Source organism: Haemorhous mexicanus, chromosome 9 (assembly GCF_027477595.1).
Source record: "Haemorhous mexicanus isolate bHaeMex1 chromosome 9, bHaeMex1.pri, whole genome shotgun sequence".
In the NCBI taxonomy this organism is placed as follows: domain Eukaryota; kingdom Metazoa; phylum Chordata; class Aves; order Passeriformes; family Fringillidae; genus Haemorhous; species Haemorhous mexicanus.
In genome coordinates this window covers 9,920,363-9,939,916 of record NC_082349.1, presented here as the reverse complement: position 1 = coordinate 9,939,916, position 19,554 = coordinate 9,920,363, and the positions used below count along the sequence as shown (strand labels likewise).

The 19,554-nt window shown below is 52.0% G+C and overlaps 1 protein-coding gene across 1 annotated transcript in view; it reads right to left on the bottom strand.

Annotated features, from left to right (window-relative positions):
* The window catches only part of ZSWIM5 (zinc finger SWIM-type containing 5), a 97,996-nt gene that overhangs the window by 2,954 nt on the left and 75,488 nt on the right, over positions 1–19,554 (bottom strand). Inside the window, exons 4-12 of the mRNA XM_059853939.1 lie at positions 19,013–19,163; positions 13,554–13,733; positions 11,140–11,316; positions 8,769–8,915; positions 5,722–5,859; positions 5,000–5,260; positions 4,469–4,604; positions 2,576–2,733; positions 283–446 (exon numbers count right to left, since the gene is read on the bottom strand). Coding sequence (XP_059709922.1) covers positions 283–446; positions 2,576–2,733; positions 4,469–4,604; positions 5,000–5,260; positions 5,722–5,859; positions 8,769–8,915; positions 11,140–11,316; positions 13,554–13,733; positions 19,013–19,163 — 1,512 coding nt within the window. The remainder of the gene's footprint in view (positions 1–282; positions 447–2,575; positions 2,734–4,468; positions 4,605–4,999; positions 5,261–5,721; positions 5,860–8,768; positions 8,916–11,139; positions 11,317–13,553; positions 13,734–19,012; positions 19,164–19,554) is intronic.

Here is a 19,554-nt window from a genome sequence, read left to right as displayed (position 1 = left end):
GGCTGCCCTGCAGGGCTCTAGTGAGGCCACCCAACAGAGCAATGCTCCCCAAAAATCCCTCTGGTTCAACTGGCTACCAGCTACCTGGCACTGCCTCACTTCCACCCAAACCACAGCGAGCACAGGGGTTTCCCAGGGCTGAGGTCCCCTGCTCAGGACCATGCAGGGATCAATTTACTCCATCCACAGGGGTCACCCTGCTTGGTGGAAGATCATAACCAGCACGACTGCCACAGCAAGAGGGGCAGAAGGGCCACCAGCATCCCCAGCATCACCCTGTACCTGGAGCCCCAGTTCCAGTGCCACATTGAGCAGTGTCGTGTCAGAGTTGCTGTCGGCTGGCGTAGCAATCTTGAATGCATCCTGAGCCAGCTTGAAAATCAAGGAGGAGGAGTGGATGTTTTTCTGGATGGCCTCCAGCACCGTGCGTAGGCGTAGCATGTCCCCTGGGAGCAAGCAAGAACGGTCAGATGGCTCAGGAACCCCCCAACTTGTCTTGGAGCCCCATATCTTGCCTGCACCATGTGGTGAACAGTCCCTTCACCACTGCCAACCCCTCTGGACACACACACAGAGGGACACACAGTGATGCTGGATCAGGCCCTGCAGTCCAACAGTCTAAAATGGAACACCCTCCCCAGGAAGTGATACATCCTACAGCAAGCGTCCTCACTCAAGTTCATCCTCTCACAGCGAGGACAAACAAACCTGAGTGATCCCAGACGTCCTGTCTTTAGCAGACACTTCCAGGCACCTGGATGTTCCACCCTGGCTTCAAGTTTGACAGCTGTATAACAGCTTCTTCCCAGAAAAGGAGGGGCTTGGGGAGATGCCTTGTACTGAATGGCTGCAAAAACATCAGTCTTCATCCAGGAACATTAGGAAGAAGAGGAAAAGCTGTTTGCTGCACACACACTGTCTTGCCCAGCAAGTTCCCTCTGCAAGGCTAGGCTGGGGTTACCCAGACTTGCTGCACCTTGGTCCTCAATGTCCCAGGTCAGGCATACAGCACTCACAACTGAGACAGGCTGAGCTATCCCCAAAGAAGGGGGTTCATGACACAATACCCAATGGTGCTGCAGTACTCCTGCTACAGGAGGTTGTGGGTGCTAGGATATATGACAGCACCAGGAGATGGGGCATGATTTTGGAAGAGGGACACATCAAGGCATATTAATATCACGTCTGCACCTATCCTCCTATCAGTGCCTGTGGGACACATTGTGGGGAGTGGGACCCTTGAGATGTGCGCAGACCAGAGGTGCTAACATGCCACATTAGGTTCCAGCTTCATTTCTACTCCTACTCATAGACTGAGCAGATGAACCTCATGCAAAGACAACCAAATCATGCACAGCAGTGTGAAAAACCCAGTGCTGCACCTGGACACAGGGAGACATCTCGGGTGACTCATAGCTAAAGATATCACCTGCCACCCACCACAGCCACTTGCACTGCCACCAAAATCCAAGCCTCCCTAAAATGGCTTGTAGGGGCGTGGGCAAGAGAGGCTGCAGGATCACACTGGGACATGCTGCAGCGGGGGAACACCCGAGGAAGGGGACAGTCAGAAAAACAAATGCAACCCAACAGCCCTACATCCCTGGCATAAAAACCTCATCCCATTAGGCACTGGAAGGGAGAAAAATACCTGAAGGATAAGCCAAGTACCAGCTCTTCATCTGAGCACTGCAAATCGGGCAGAACACCATCAGCCCTGGTAAAGCAGCCTGGAGGAGGAGGCTGGAAGGAGAGAAGAGGCTGCCAAGGCAGCAAGGTTGGAGCTCTCTGACAGCTCATTTCCCTTCCCTCTCATTGGGAAAGAAAAACATTCCCTGTCAGGCTGGCAACACCAGGACATCAGAGGGCAGTGGTAACTGCTTTGCTCACTGACCCTCATAGGACACAAGACTCTTGCCCCCCTCATGGGGTCTGTTTCTGGTCAGGAGGATGTCTAATGAAAAGCCTGTGCTCACCTTCATAATAGTGCCTGGGCAGAAACAGAAAAGGCCCAAGAGACCAATGGGGTGTTTCACGGGCCCCTTGCAGCTGGGACCAAAGTGTCCTACCCAGCACTGCTGATTACCCGTCCAACAAAAGCCACTTTTGGTTTGGTGCACAGGGAGGTCTTCTCTCTCACACAGCCCATGCAGAAGCCTCACCACAGGGTGGAAGAAACAAAGCAGAGGTGACCTGGCAGGGACTGCTGGCCTGGCAGCTGGCTGTGCTGCAGGGCCAGGTATGGTCCTGCATCACGTGGGGCACTACCCAGGACCTGCAGCACTGTGGCTGCAAGGCCTGCCTGCACCGCATTGGAAATTCCCATCCTGCCCTGCTGGACCATGAGCCCTTTGGGACAAGAATCCCAGAAATCCCAGATTCTCAAGGCCAGCTCATTGTGCCCTGCCCACAGCAGGTTGCTAGTGGGGCACCACTGCAGCCAGTGTGCCACCCAGCCAGTCTCTGCCAGTGCCAGCAGAAGCAAGAGCTCCCTCATCTCTCCAGGAAAAACTCTTCCATGCTTTTGTGCACCAGCATCCCATCAACCTTGTCCCAGAACTATTCTGCCACGAACCTTTGGCTGCCGTGAGCATGGTGGAGGCGAGCTCACACTGCTGTGACTCCAGGTGCCCCAGGGTGAACCAGCGCGGGTACCTGCTGGGCACCACCGAGACCAGGTGGTGAGGGTGAGTCACGTCGCCAGATGGTGCCGTGGTCTCCAGGACGGGCAACCTGAAGGGCAAGCAGGAGGAGGCAACATCAGACCCCAGCCCAGCCCCAGCTTCCCCTCCTCTCCTTGAGGAGCTGCCAAGGCGAGGCAGGGGCTGCCTGCAGGCAGCTGCCTGCAGCAATGCCTTTGAACACATCCTGCTGCTGCGCACGTGTGTGGCTCCCGAGGCTGCGTGCTCAGCACATGGGCACAGGGATCAATCTGAGACTGACTTGAAAGGGGGGAGAAAGATCCATGGAGTGATTTATAAACTTGTAAGGAAAAGCAAAGACCTCAGAATAAAAAAAAAGGAAGAAAAAAAAGTAAAATCCCTCCTCCCCTCCTGCTCCTTTCATGTCTAAGCACCCAGCAAAACTCCTGACTGTATCATCTGGTTCTTCTTAAAATGCTTGGTTATGATCAGAAGCAGCAGCACATTTCTCCAGGGCCTCTGCAGCCAGGTTAGGTTGCCTGTTTTTGTGGGCATATCCAAAAGCCTGGAAAGCCTGGGGGAGAAGCAAGCCTGAAGAAGGGGAGCAGGATTCTCAAGTCACCAGCCATGGTGACAAATCCTAAACCCCTGAGTTGGTGCTGGTGTTGCTAACTTGACAGCTAGTTATGCAGGAGGGAAACTGCAGCCTGGACATGAAGAACATCCAAGTGCTATCCTCACTTGCAGGCTTGAGGTAACCACAGGGCAGCAGAAGCCCAACTTTTCCAGCCCTGGACACAGACACTCCAAGACAGGGAATCATAGCTGGGAGCAGGGATGGGCATTAACAGATGGCATCCCTGGGGCCCTCAGTCCTGTTCAATGGCCAGAGGTCTCAGGTCTGCCAGGACATGGTGCTTCCACACACCACAGAGGCCCCTGGCTGCTTATTAGGGCTGGTTGTCCTCCTGAGCAACTCTTTCCAGAATAGGGGGATTTCAAACTCCCCCCACCCCCCCCCAGTTGGAGAGAGATGACCCATTCCATTTCACTGAGGAAATGCTGAAAAAAAGGCAATGCTCTGGGCCAGGATTATATTGGTGGTAAGAGGGACAGAGCACTGGGATGCTCTGGAGTTGACAGTGGTCCAAGCATTGACTTGTTTAGAAAATTCCAGCTTTTCCAAGACTCACCCAGTCCCTGTTAAAACAATACACAGGCTGATGTTTAAAGTGTGTCATGGACTGGGGAAGGAGATACGGCAGCTCTCAGCATCAGCTGTTTCCCCAGACCCAGAGACAGAGATGGGTTTTAATGGAGAATAGAGTGCAACTGTATTCTCCACCTGGCTCTTTGACACCCTGGAGCCCGGGGCAAACCACCCACCCATCTGTGCCAGGATAACAGCCCTTGTTGCAGGCAGGGAGGGCTGCAGGGTGCCCGAGGCCTGGCAGACAGAAGGCAGATGACAGTCCTGTGTGTGCCTGGGACCTGCTCTGGCAGAGGATGCCTGTCACAGGGGCAGGCAGATCCAGCCTGGAGTGAATGGCTGGGTGGAGGGTTGGGCCAGCAGACATTACTGGACCCATACAAATCCGTAAAATTGAGTTTATAAACCAGGAATCACCCAAATAGAGAGCAGGAACCTCTTTGCACTGCTGCTGTGCCCAGTGGTCCTACACACTGCAAAAGATCCCATGGATGGCAAGCTCCAAGCCAGTTTCCACTCCCATCCCTGCTCTAAAGTTGCAAAGCATCCTAGCTTCCCAACAAGCATGGAAGAGAGGCAAAAAGGGGAGCAGAGACAGAATTAAACATGCACCAACCTCATGGCCCGCAAAGCCAGCTTGTATGCCAGGTCAGCATCATGGGGCAGCAGGGCAGAGAACAGGTATTTGGCAAAGGTGTGCATGGGGACGCTCTCCCGGTGGATGACTTCTCCCAAGCCGCTGAAGGGACCACCTAGGCAGAAGCAGAGCCCATCAGCCATAATTAGCAAGCAGGATCTGTGGCTGGGGTCTAGACCACCCCAAAGCTCTGAGGATCTGCTGTTCAGCTCCCTGGAGTGTTACTCCAGTTGGATCCAGGGATGCTCTTTCCTTTTCTAAAGAAAATAAGAAACTGAAGCCATGTGCTCAGCACCCTTCTCCATATTGCCTCTGACTTGCTCTTTTTCTAGGGATGCCAACAAACCCTTGCTTTTCCAGGTGATGGGGCAGAGCAGCCATCCTACACGCTCTGCACTCCATCCAGAGAGGAAGAAGCAGGATGTGCATAAATTTTGAAAAGGGCATCTCAGAGGCATTACCAACACTCAGCTAAGACACAAAAGTCAGCTAGATGAGCCAAGTCCCCACCTTCCAGCAGCAAGATGCACTGCTTCCGCAGGGTCTGCACCAGCACCGGGTCCAGCTCCAGGTCCTGCAGGCGGGCAATGATCTGCTCCTCATTGCGGCACACCTTGTCCTGGGCATAGAGACCTTCGGGCATCACCCTCTGCTGACCCATCCCCATCAGGGCCACCTCTAAGGCCAGGGACAGGTAGGACTCGTCACCGTCTTGGCTGCCGGTCACAACGGGCACATGTTGATACACCGGTGGTTTGGAGTCCCCAGCATCTGAAAGGAGGGAGAGGAGATGCAGTAGGTATAGAAGAGTCTTTCCAGACAGCAGAATCATTGCAGAGAAAAATCTGTCACTTCAGAAGCAAGACCCGCACTTCCCTTCCTGCCTGCTTTCGGTTACCCAGAAACAACAGATGAAAGCTCCCTGAGAGAGATGTGGGGTTCACCCTCCCTTCCTGCTCTCACCAGGAGATGCAGGAGACCCAAGACATGTGCAACAGGGTGCACAGCTGATACCAGAGCCTTCCCTCGGACCTGCTTTGCTCTGGCTGCAAACCCTGGGGCTGAGAAAACTCTATTTCTCTCTACTCACTACCTTCCTTGTCTGCAGCTCCGCCCTGGTGCTCCTGCCAAGGCGGAGAGGGGGGACTCAGAGTCCAGGTGTCCAGAGCCCCAGATCTGCACCCCCCTCAGCCACAGACACCAGGAAGGGATCCAGGAGGAACACTTGGTACCTGAAATTTCAAGGCAATTTTCCTCTTCTAATCTACAAGCTTCAGTCAGGGTGAGAAAGAGGCAGCCGATGGGGTTCAGAGGGTGGCCTACCCAGCCCTCCAGGTTGGTGATGGTTGTTGCTCCTCTCTGCAGCAGTTCTGGATAAAACAAAACAGGATGATGGTAAAAGTAAGAGATTTAAAGACAAGTTCTGCACCCAGAGAGGTTTCTGAGACCAGAGGACTTTTCTTATCCCATAACTTGCATCACAAGAACCTCTAGGGCCAACTCTGGCATGGTAGTTCATGAGGGCAAGGAGAAGCCACTCTGCACAGACAACTGAGCAGGCAGGCACAGACGCAAAAAAAGGTGTCCCTGAGGCCACACAAGATGCAGCAATTCATTCTCTGTTCCAAGAGGACATGAGGGTCTGCAGAGTCCCAAAGATAAGGCCTATAATGCCCAACCTGCAGCTCATGGACTGATTTGCAATGGCAGCCTGAATGTTTTGGAAACACATGCAGAAATCTCTCCTGAGATGACCAAGACTTCCCGTGATTCTTAAAATTTCATCTTTTGGTGATCTCAAGCTGGCTGAGCTGGCAAGGACCAGGAGTCACTGACCTTCAACAGCACTGCAGTAACTGACCCCGGCTTCCTGCCAATTGCAACTGCAAAAGGAGGAACGCTGGGCTTGTCTCCTGGTACACTGACTCAGGAAATGCAAGGTGGAAGTAGCACACACAGCCAGTTACTGCTGCTCTGCAATCAGGCAGCTCCTCTTTAATGCGGACAGCACTTGCCTGGGAAACCCTGACAGGCAACCAGACAGAGCAACAGTGGCATCAAGAACATGCCTACTGTAGCAGCCTGAAGACAGCATGTGGGCAGCTCAGTCCTTAGTTTGTGGGTATCAACTCAACTTGGCTCAAGCAACTCAGTTTGTCTTCCTAGGACACAAGCAGTCCTCTACAGAGCTGCCCATCTCTGCCACTCTCAATAGAGCAACCCAATTCTGTTCCAGAATCATTAGGCTGGAAGAGACCTTCAAGATCACTGAGTCTAACCCATGCCCTAACACCTCAACTAAACCATGGCACTGAGTGCCAGTCCACTCTTCTCCTAAACACATCCAGGGATGATGACTCCATCACCTCCCTGGGCAGGCCATCCCAGAACTTTATCACCCGTTCATAAAAAACTTATTCCTAACGTCCAACCTATATTTCCCTTGGCGCAGCTTAAGACTGTGTCCTCTGGTTCTGTCAGTTGCTTCCTGGAGAAAGAGACTGACCCCCACCTGGCTCCAGCCACATTTCAGTAAGTTGTAGATGGTGATAAGGTCACCTCTGAGTCTCCTTTTCTCCAGGATGAACCCCCCCAGCTCCCTCAGTGGTTCCTCACAGGGTTTGTGTTCCCAGCTCCTCTCCAGCCTCATTGCCTCCTCTGGATGTGCTCGAGCATCCCAACGTCCTTCCCAAACTGAGGGGCCAGAACTGGACACAGCACTCAAGGTGTGGCCTCACCAGTGCCAAGTACAGGGGAAGAGTGACCTCCCTGCTCCTGCTGGCCCCACTGTTCCTGATCCAGGCCAGGTTGCCCTTGGCCTTCTTGGCCACCTGGGCACACTGCTGGCTCACGTTCAGTCGGCTGTTGACCAGTACCCCCAGTCCCTTTCTGCCTGGGCACTGTCCAACCACACCATCTCCAGCCTATAGTGTTGCAGGGACTTATTTTGGCCAAAATGCAGCACTTGGCACTTGGACTTATTAAACTTCATCTTACTGGACTCTTCCCATGCATCAAACCGTTCCAGGTCTCTCTGCAGAGCCCTCCTACCTTCCAATAGATTGACACACACTCCCAGCTTAGTGTCATCTGCAAATTTACTAATGAAAGACTCAATCCCCTCATCCATGTCATCAATAAAAATATTGAACAAGACTGGCCCCGGCACAGACCCTTGAGGAACACCACTGCTGCCTGGCTGCCAGCTGGATGCAGCACCGTTCACCACAATTCTCGGGGCTGGCCATCCTGAAGCCAGCACAGAGTGCTCCTGTCCAAGCCCTGGGCTGCAGCTTTCCCAGGAGTGTGCTGTGGGAGACAGTGTCAAAGGCCTTGCTGAAGTACAGGTACACAACATCCACAGCCTTTCCTGCATCCATCAGGCGGGTCACCCGGTCATAAAAGGAGACCAGCTTGGTCAAACACGACCTGCCCCTCCTAAACCCCTGCTGGCTGGGTCTGATACCCTGGCCATCCTGTAAGTGCTGCACGATGACACTCAATATAAACTGTTCCATAACCTTACCTGGCACTGAAGTCAGGATAACTGGCCTACAATTACCAGGATCCTCCTTCCTACCCTTTTTGTGAATGGGCATCACACTGGCCAGCTTCCAGTCATCTGGAACCTCACCAGTGAGACAGGACTGTTGGTAAATGATGGAGAATGGCTTCACAAGCTCATCTGCCAGCTGCCTCATCACCCTGGGATGGATCCCATCTGGGCGCATGGATTTATCAACATCAAACAGGTCAGCAGTTCTCTGACTGCCTCCTCCTGGATCACAGGGGCCCATTCTGCTCCCTGACACCATCTACCAGCCCAGGAGGACAGCTGTCCTGAGGATAAGCCATCTTCCCACTAAAGACTGAGGCAAAGAAGGCGTTAAGCACCTCCCCCTCCTCCTCATCTGCAATTACTGAGTTTCCTCCTGCATCCAGTAGAGAACAAAGGTTGGTCTTACCCCTCTTTTTGCCATTAATATATTTGTAAAAACATTTTTTATTATCCTTTACAAAAGTTGCCAAATTAAGTTCGAACTGAGCTTTGGCATCTCAAATTTTTTTCCTACATGCCCTATCAACCCCCTTAAATACTTCCTGAGACACCTGACCCTCCTTCCAAAGATGATGCATCCTTGTTTTGTTCATAAGTTCCCTCAAAACATCGTTGCCCATCCAGGCTGGATGTTTGCCTCGTCAAAGTGGAAAAGATATTTCCAACCGAGATACCCCATCCAGACGTCACAAGACACTTGTCACATAGCTCTACTCATACCTTTCTTCTGATGCTTATATATTTCCAGCTGCCTTTGCTGCTGCAGTCGCAGGGTGTTGATTATGGCCACAGTTAGTCGGAGAGCTTCTCTGGGATAACCGTGGGAGCGCAGCGCATCCACCCGAGCACAGGCTGTGGGGACGTGTTCTGCAAGGCAAGGAACAGGAGCACGGCTGAACCAGAGGAGCACAAGCATTGACAGGATGGCACTCATGGGGCACCTTCTACTCATGTTCCCCATACCTGAGCTAAACTCTGCTTCCTGTCTTGAATTCATCCCTTTCTCCCTGCTCCTGGAAAGGATGCCTACCAGGAATACTAACGGGACTCCTGCCACTTCCAACCCACAGCAGCCACGTCAGTGGCCACCTCCGCAAAGCTTATCTAATGGCACCATTTCCAACACCCCATTGCTGCAGTACGACAGCTCCAACGCAGGCTGTTACGACCCTGCCGCTCATTTCTCCTAAAATCTGCATGGCTTGTCTCGGTTTCTCTCACTGCTCTCAGGGCACAGGGCGAGGCTGGGCATCCAGCACTGTGCTGGGGGCACTGGCAGACTTGGGGTGGTGCTTTGAACTGACTCCTTAACACCTCCAAGGAGTGAGCTCTGCAGACATCCTGTCTCTTCAGCAGTTCTCCTACCTGGTGTTTTATTATTAGGAACAGTTGCACTAAACCCCCTCCCAAGACTCACAGTTGCTTAGGAATTCATCTGCTCCTGCTGCTTATTGCTCACCTGAAATCACAAGCAACTGTGGAGAGGATTATGACTGAGTGAGAAATTAGCAGGAGCAGATGACATGACATGCTGCATAACAAGCAGCAAAAATCCCATTTTCTTTCAAAATGTCCTACCAAGGGGAGAAAAAAACCCAGGCAAACACAGATGATCTGAAGTTATCGTAGAGGGATAATTTCTATTCCTGGAAGACTTCAGAGAGCTCTGGAAATGCAGACAACCACCTCCACAAATGGGATATCCACTTCCCAAAGGTCACCCACAAGGAATACATGAGGAAGAGATTTCAGAACAAACACATCTGTAAAAGAGCTTCTTGTTGCTCCCTCTATTCATTTGCTAAATGGATGAAATATTCATCTTCTCACTGAATTCATCACTGGAAGTTGCTGACAAATCACCCTCCTCTCCCAGCACTGAGTCCCTGAAGAGGTGCCAAGAAAGCAAAAGTGCAAAATTCAAAAATCATGGCAAATACATCAGAAAAATACCATGCACCAACCAGCTGGGGAAAAGGGCTCACCAGAACCCAGATTAGGCTCAGGAGAGTGGAGCTGTGGCCACCACATCCCTTCTAGATGGAGTCCAGGGAAGCATTAACCCACCACTGCTCTCTGTGGCTGTGTGGGAAGGGCACCTCCTGCCTGCAGCTGCCCAGAACTCTTCCCAGGGCAGAAATATCCTCTCCTGCTCCAGCTAAAGTGTACCAACATCCGAGATATGAGCCCTCCCTATCTCCTGGCATTAACAGCAACTTAGTGCCTGCTACTCCAGAAACTACATCTCTAGACAACTTTAAATATTCTCTTTCCTTGTGACAGACCCCAGCTTCTGGAGTGGACAACAGTGCAATGGTGGGCTTTGACCTGTTCTGTGTTCATATACTCAACTCTTGGACTGCAGGGGATAAGTAATCCCCCTTCCTGGAGGTGCATGGGGATTTGTATCTCCCATTTTGGGGTCTGTCTTAGGGCTGACAGAAACACCAGGTTCCCCCCAAGCCCTTCATATCACTCGTTCTCATCCCAGACAAGGAACTGTCGAGGGTCCACAGATCTGCCTGGGGTCATGACTTTGCAGGAGAGAATTTGTGTGGCTTGAGGTACCTGGGTTAAAAGTCTACAACAGAGGAGGCCTCTGGGCTTGCCTGGCACAGTACACCTTAAGCTCCCATGAGGCTTAATTGTACTGACTGCTAATTACCTTTAAGGGAAGACTAACAAGAAGGGGAGAGCAGGAAACAGAAAATCCGGAGGATACAGCAGTGCTTTGCAGTCTGTTTTCAAGAAACTTTAAGTGTCCAGACTCTCTGTACTGGAAACAGTTAGAGGTTGCTCTGGGGACAGCTAAACACTGGCAGGATGAAAAGGGACATGATGAGCTTGGTCCAAACTGCCCAAGAGAAGGCCAGACCGTAAATATGTGAAGACTGCTCTAAGGATTGTGGCTGGGGTGTGGGTGGGCACTGAATTCTTCTGCTCCCCTCACTCCTCAGGCTAAGGGCCAGGGTAGCAATTTCAGTCTAGGATGCAGAATTTGCAAGGACCCAGGGCAGCCTCAGGCGACTCCTCTCCACCAGCAGCCCTACCCACACAGGCCATGAGAGGGGCTGCTGGTTTGGATGCTCACCCAGCCACAGTGGCTGCCCCTGGGAGTTGAAGAGGAGGCTCTCGCCCTCCCGCTGGTAGGAGGGGGACACGTAGAAGTCGCTGCTGATGATGCGCTGCAGGTGGCTGTCCTGCCAGTGCAGGTCACAGCCCTCGATCGCCCGCGTGAACACCGTTCGTCTGGGCCTGGCCAGGGAGTCTGCAAAGAGAAAAACCATCAGTGCCCTGCTGGGGCAGGGGCAGCCTGTTCCTCCTCCTAGACACGACCTCCCTGGGCACAGCTCTGCCTTTACAATGAGAGCAAAACCTGGTCTCACCCCAGTAATTTCTGGGATGAACATGGGCTCTGGCTTTGGATACCCCTGCTGACTAATGTCTCCTCAGGCAGCATTGCTAAGTAATTTGCTAGAACAGCTGACTTGGTCAGAGAGGTGAGAAAAGAGGCAGGCACCACCCACCCATTTGCTTTGTGACCACAATCCACTGTCACACACAAGGCTGATGCCTTGAAACCTGGCAGTGTGCTCCCTTCCTGTGACACTGAGCATGCAGGCAGCTGCCCCTGGGTCAGGATTGGGCTTCCTCAGCATTACTGCCCTGCAAGCACCATGAGCTCTCCTCCTCTGCTCCAACACAGCTTCACTGAACTGCAGCTTCTTAGATCAGCACATGAAGCCACGAAGGGAACCACACGAGTGTGTCTCAGCTGCCTCCCAGTGACTGGGGGAACCCACCACACCCCAGCAACCTCTGTGGGCCGCGTGAAAGGGCTGGAAGGGAGGAGACAGCATCATCTGAAACCCCACTGCTGCTCTGCACCAGATATCTGCTCCTCTTCAGAGCTGCTCTGTAACTTCAAGGGCATTTCTGAAACTACCAAATTCTGGATTAGCATTTCACCCCATCCAGACCAATCAAGACAAGTGGCTTGTTATGAGGAAAAAACCTGTCCGGAGCAATCCCACTATCACTCCAGCCACACTGGATCATGAAGGCCAAACACAGCTGGCAGGCTGCAAAACGGGAAGCCCCAGAGGGGGTGCAACGTTCCATGTTAGGTCCTGCAACCCACAAGAGGGGCTGAGTTAAACGCATTCAAGGGTGGAAAACAAAAGGCACTGTTCAAGCTGATCCAGGGAGGCTGGGTAAACATGCTCCGGAAACGATGGCAACAAGCAATTAGCCGGAATGCTGCAGGCACCCTGAGGTGGAGAGAAATTAAACAGGTGTTTGTATGTTGAGAACCAAGGCTGCTCACTTTACCAGGAAGGATTTCAAGAATCAGCTGTTCTTCAGTAATAAAAGAGGCTGTCAACAATCTGGAGCAGTATTTGCATATGCACAAACATGAACCCCAGGACACCTCCAGGATCCGTGCTGCTTTCAGTCCCTTTCTTGGAGAGGCAGAAGCACAGGGAGAAGAGAGGGGGACATCCCTGGCATGTGCTTTGGGAACTCCCTGCAGGTCTAAAAAAAATGATCTGTTCAGCCCTAGCAACCTTCCCCAAATACCAGAGCAAATCCTTGGGAGAGCTGAGAACACCAGAGGGGTAGTCCTGGGACTGGTGCAGGACATGGAGCAAGGCCAGGTTTAAATTAAGCTGCTCCCTGAGGAAGAGCATAGGGAGGCTGGGCATGTGGTCCTGGCCGTGGCTGGCGTGGTTGGCAGGGCAGCCACGCTCCCAAACTGCTGCTGCAGGACTAACCCCACCCTGAAGAATGAAGTTTCCCCTGTGGCATGGCTGCTGTCCCCCTCTCCTCCACCCACTTTGGCCACACATAATACACCGGAAGAGCAATTCCAGTGCAGCAGAAAGAGGCATGCGAAGAGCAATAACTTTCAATTAATGTCTACTTCAGGCAAAAGGAAGGAGAAAGAGTGCTTAAATTTAAAGGGATCAAATGCTTTGTCAGCGGTTGAGAAACTATTTTAGCACTAAGGAACAACCCCCTAACTACATGCTCTGTCTGTGCTCTGCACTTGAACTGCGTTAACATTCCTGGCTAATGACTTCCCTACCACCTGAATCACAGCCTTTAAGTGAGGCTTAAGGGCAGGGAAATGGGCTCTGCACCATCTCCAGCTCCTCACTCTCGCATCACAGCCAGGACTTCGGAGCTCTGCTCTGCTCTGCTCCACTGCATGCAGTACTGTTTTCCTGTATTACCCCATGCCCAAACCTGCACTAAACTCCCCCAAAGTCAACTGCTTAAAACAGTCTCTAAACTCAAAACACGGGCAACTTTACCCTGTAGCAAAGAAGCAAACATTTATATATAAAACCACAGGCTGTGAAGACAAATATTTTGTATTCCTATGACTCGCAGAAACATAACCAGCAGCTGAAGCTAGTTCTCTCATCTTTGGGGTGAGTTTTGACCTGGACACAACCCCTGTGGCTGTCAGCTGGATTTCCACTCCCTGCCCAGACTCACCTTGGCTGTGACCGGAGCTCTGCGTAAGCGCGTTAGTGATGTTGGGAAGCTCGTTACCATAATTGCCATCTTCCAGGGGACAGACGTCCATCTCACCCCACTTGCGCAGCTGCCGGAGCCAGCAGGATTTCTCTTCCAGCTTGCAGTGCGGGTTTAACACCACACACACCCACAGGGCCCCTAAACAAAGCCAAGAAATCACGGAGCTGCCACCGCCATGCGTGCGGGGCAAAGCTCTCCGGCCGCCCAGAGAGCCTGCAAGGTTCCATCGAGGTTTGTAAACTCATTTCAGCATAATGCAGAGACCCAGGAGGGGGATTTACACAGCTTCTAAATAAGGAGGAAATTAACTCTATCCCAGCTGAAACCAGGACAAAGTAAAACTCCTTCGTAATGAAGCTAAATTATAATCTCATGAGATGGGGGACAGTGGGGAGGAGGGAAGGAGAGAGCGGCTGTGTATGAATTTGTGAGTGCTTCTGTCTGCCAGGACAAATCTAGTGTTTGAACTACACATCAAAGCATGCTTAAAAACACTCTGGCAAGCTGCAGAGTCTGCATCTCCAAAGACTAACCTGATTTTGATCCTACCCACGTTCCAAGCGCTTTAAAACCCGCTCTGAATGCTATTTCATCTGCTATTGTTCTTCAGGCCATTTGCATTCAACTATTTAAAAAGGAGATTTGGTGTATTTTCTTTCTTTTTTTTTTTTTTTCCTTTTTCAATCCCTACTAGCCCCAAGCCTGCAGAGGAACCAGCAGAGGAACCTGGAGCTTGGCTTGATATCTTGCAGACAAGAGCCCTCCCTGATGCAAGTCCTTCGGATCTCACAAGCCAAGCTGCTCACCAGCAGAACACCCACACTGACACCCTCTGGGTCAACCATGGGACCTCACATGATGCTGGTGATGCTGTCTGCTGTGTGAGAGACAAAACCAGAACCAAGGACATCTGTCATCATTAAGATCCAGCTCATCCTTTCATAAAACAGGGCTGATGCTGGTGCTGCTAACTGAGCTTTACAGACTATTCCAAGTCACTCACTGCTCCGATAAGGGCTACAGCAACCTGAGTAAGTGTAAACACGTTAATTTTTCTTTAGTTAACTCCATTTCTACCCAAATTCCCCTGCATGGCTGCCATGATGTAGCATGTCCCCTCCCTTGTGCTTCCCTGCGGGGTGGGATGGCTGTAGGCTGACACAGCTGCAATATGAGGTATCCCCAAGGATCCCCTCAGGCTGAGCAGCTCCTGCTGCTTCTCTCTCTGTCCATGTCAAATCCTGTTACACACGTGGGACAGTTCAGCTTCCTGCAGAAACAAACTCCCTGCTTCTCCTCCATAGGCTCAGCAGAGCCCTGGAGCACCTTCCTTCTCCCTGCTGTCCCTCACCTCTCCATCACTCCCAGAGCCAAAGTTCGCATCCCAAAGTGACAGCCAGTGGCACAACAACATCACCCAGCATGCCTCCACTGCACAAGGAGATTCCTCCACAAGCCCCAACCACCTCCCTCGCTGGCTGTGTTTTGAGCAGCAGCTCCCCAGCCCTGCCATTGAGCCAAAGAGCCCCAAGCGAGGCTGCAGATCCAACAGGAGCCAGAGCAGCCGGTCCCTCTGCCAGGCAATGTGAGGCAAACCCAGGCTGAGCAGCCATGCCCTGGCCCTGGCTCCACTCTGGTGCCTCTCTGCACTACAGCTGAGCTTTGGTGGTGCTTTTGGGGTGCACGGCCCCTGACCAATCCTTTGCCAGCTGGAACTTGTGGACATGTCTGGTTCAAATCATTAGTAAAGCGTGGAGGCTGTGCCTGTCTGGCTCCTTGGAGCTGCCTGGCTCGACAGGACAGACGTCACCGCATCACAACGCAGATGGTGGCAGCAGCATCACATCCAGGAATGGGCACGGGAAAAGCAATTGCAGGCATGAGCATCAGCAAATGCCCAAAGTAGCCCTTGCTCAGTTCAGCTCAATCTCTGCCCCCAGGAACACCCACCAACATCTCACTTTTTTCTGATGAACAGGGGAATTAAGATTTTTGAGCTGCAACATCAGCAATTAATTAATGTGTAAAAGAGCTATCTCCTTAGGGGGCTATCCTTACCAGAGTAGGTCTATGTCACTCACTCACAGGCTCCTGCAGGCTCCATGGGGGATACTCAGACATGGCATCTTTATAAAAATCAGGTCTCAGCTCCGGAAAATCAGTCTTCTTTAAGGAAGGGGATAGAACTTCCCACCTCCTCGGGTGGCCATGAGATAAAACCTGCACTCAACTCTGGGTGTCTGGCATTCCCTTCCCATCAGCGCTCCCGCCTGTTGTCACTGCTCTTCGCCCACTTTGGGGGTGCTTGTGTCAAAAGCAGCCTTGGGCAGTTTCAACTAACGCCTCTGAGGGTGCACAGATCTTGGCTGACAGGCAGTAACAAGGCTCGGTGCTCCAGCTTCGCCGCCCCCAGGAATGGGATGCACCCGCTGGATTTTTGGCTCCCACAGCTCTGCTAATATGCGTTCCTCGGAAGCCTCATGACTTTGCTGCCTATTTTTGAGAGCCCTCTGAGGCATCCTTTGCATGCCAAAACATTATGCCCCTGGGCTCTCCTGCAGAAAGAAGATGTGGTGGAGAGGTGGGAACCAGGAGGGAAGTGAGATTTGCATCTGTCTCAGTCATGATAATTATCTGGGAGATATAACAGAGTGGTTTTCTGAGCCCTGTGGTCAAGTGACATCAGCTGACAGCACAAGTGACTCCTGTCCTGAGCCGAAATGCCACACCAGGTCAGACTCCATGTCTCTTCACATACTGCAGAAACCTTCATCTGAACTTTCTGATAGCAGGAGGTTAAGTGGGGAACAAAGCGGCAGATCACGATTAAGCTAAGCCTCTAAACAAAAATGCTTTTTGATGACAGGGCTGGGTGCAGGGACAGGGGGGGTCAGAGCCTTCCCAGCCCAGTGGTCCTGGCTGCAGGCCCCAGAGAAGACAGGCGCTCCGATCCCGCGCCCAAGGTTCCCAACCATCAAAGAAATTCTCCCGTTTCCCACAGGGTCGCTCCCCGGCTTAATCTGCTGAAATTCCCCACTGTAAACAAGTGGCCGAGATAAATAAACCCGTCTCCAGGCAGATTAAGGTCAGGCTGCACTTCAGCTGGTTTTTCGTCTATTTTTTGTAATTAGGCTTTAATCGTAAGTACTAATGCGCCAGGGCAAATACTCCCACGCTGCTGAGCTCTCCATCCAGCAGGTCCTTCCTCTGGCTCCCCAGCAGACGGGGCAATAGAGGTTCAGATGGCAGCACATGCACAAGCAAACAATCCCGTTTTTATTTTAATTTCCTTTTTTTTTTTATAACTCTGAAATCCTGCAAAATCCTTTACATTTTCCCCAGCATAAATCCACAATCTTCTTTAAGGCTGATCTTCTTCCAATCCCACGCAAGTCTGTGATGCAGTCTTTGCTAAAATCGATGATTAATTATTAAACACGTGCCCAAAATAATTTCCAAAAGGCCCATTTTTGCTTCTAAGTGGTGGAGGATTGTGGTCTGTTCCCGTGGCAGCTGGCAACAGGCCCCTCATCCCTCCCTTCAGCAGTAATGGTAATACCGGCAGCTTTGGCATCCACAGCACAGCCCACAGCAGTGGGGACTGGGGCTTCCACTGCCCCACGTGCCCTGGCTACTGTTACCCACCCAGGGATGGTTTAGGACACTGCTCTGCATTCCTGATGTTTGTTACTGGTGAACACCCCCAACTCCGAGCAGCTCTGGTTTCTCTGTGCCTCCACAACTCCTTCAGAGATAGGCTCTGCTCCTACAGTAAACGCTGCACAAGGCCAAATGCAAAAGGCTTCTGTAAAATGAGGGAATAATCCCTGCTTTGAGTACAATCCATGCCTATTCTGGAGTTGGTTCTTGGAACATCACTGTGTCCTCTACAGGAGATTCTCTTCTGCATGGAGATGCCCAGACCCTCACGTGTGACACGCCTCTGCCAGGCGAGCTGCTCTGACGTGTGTTGGCTGGCACCACACTTCCCCTGCTGTCGTGTTGATCCAGCACTGGTAGGGCCCTGACATTCCCCAGCCACTTTGCCATCTGCCAACAGGGATGTGCTGCCACCTCCTCCCACTCTGCCGACCAAACCCGCATGCACCAACCTGGTCCTTGTACAGTTAAGCCAGGACTGAAACCCAACCACCCTCCCCTCGCCTGTGCAGGAAGGGAGGGAGGGCTCTCGGCTTGGATAGCAGCTTGGAAATCTGGCCAAATAATCTGTAATTTTAAGCAAATTGCTTCCTGCATCCAGGCCTGCCCACACACCCATCCATTCATACATCACCAATGTGCTTGCTTTCTTCCATGTGGAAATTCTGGCTTGGTGGACTTGGCCACCTCTCCGGGATCCTTGCATATCCAATTGTCTAGCTGCAGCATCCCAAAACCCTGGAAATATCTTCCTGGCAAGCAAGCACAGATGAGCTCTCCAGAGCTGGTGTGGTTATTTCCATCCAGGAAACTTCATATAGAAACAAGACATCCCACCCCTGCCCAGATCTTGTCTGCATAGTTTGGCCAGGGTTCCCAGCCTCATTTCTGTTTACATTTGTTGGGCACTTGGTAGGTGGGTTTGGGATTTCCAGCTGCAGTTTCAGATGTTCCAGATCCCAGACCATCCTAATCCTTCTTCCAGCTCTACCACATCCCTTTGGTGCCAGCCCATCAGCCTTTGCCCTTGGCACAGTATCTCCTACTAGCAGGCTGCAGAGAAGCTCAAACTCACTCATCAAACTATGGCTCAAGTCAAACTATTCATCCAAGATCCCATATATACAGCAGAGCCCAGAATTGCAGGGTTAACTTCACCACACAACCCTACTCCCCAAGCCCACGTCATCTACATGTTTTATTCTAATGATATTACAGTGTCAGCCAGCTGAGCTGGTGTCTAAGATGCTTAGCTAGAATTACCCAGAACTGCATTTCCCTCACAGCCAGGCTCTGTGCTGCTCATCCCGCCCCCCTCACCCTGGAAACGTGCACCACAGCAGGCAGAATCTGTTAGATGTGATGAGACTTGAGAACCCATCTTTCCCTCTCTAGATCAAGGTTCCCCCAGGAACAGAAGTTCCACATCCAGGCTACATCCAGCCCCTGGGGCTCACCAGCCCTGTGTGGTCCCTCACAAAGGCTTTGGGGCAGCTCACCAAACACCAGCAATACACTGCACACCCATCATCCTTGATCCTTTTGCAGGAGAGGGGCAGGTTTAAGGTTTTGAACTGTGTGGTTTGGGCCTGATCCAGCTGTCTCACAGTGATTCCCCAGCAGGGGATACAGTAAGGTCCTGGCATGTCTCAGGGTCTCCGTTCCCAAAAAAGAGCCCCATAGGGCCTCTGTAATGATGCCCATTGGCCCAGCAGTCAGGTAGACTCTCCTCCTCTCTGCAAGGCAGTGACTCTTACCCAGCTCATCCCAGAGCTGCCGGCACTTCTCTGTTATGCCTGTCCCCTGCTGCCTCCAGAGGGAGAGCCGAGGATCAGCCATGAACTGCTCTGTTATCAATGTCAGCATCCTGGCCCCGTTGGAGTCCCTCATGCGCAGCATCTCCCGGACCTGGAAAGGACAAAGAGAAAGTCTTGGGTGAGACAAACCATGGTCCCTCAAAGGTGTTTAAGACACATTCACCTGGCTGGCAACCCACAGCTTCCTCAGCCTGAGGGTCCAGACTGTAAATACATACATACATATATGTATGTGCATGTGTATATAATATACAGTCACACATTATAACCCTCATGCAATGGCTGTGATGAGGCTGACTGGAGCCCAGCTGAGTAGCAGCCACAGCCAGGCTGTGAAGGAAACTGAGATTAAGAACATGAAAGCAAAGCCCTTCTCCAAAGAAAGAGAAAAGCCCATAGGGTGGTGAGATCTGTGGGTTATGGCTCCACCTTCCCATGGTCTTGGTAGGCTCTGCAGGGCTGGCTTTTTCCCCACTGTGTTG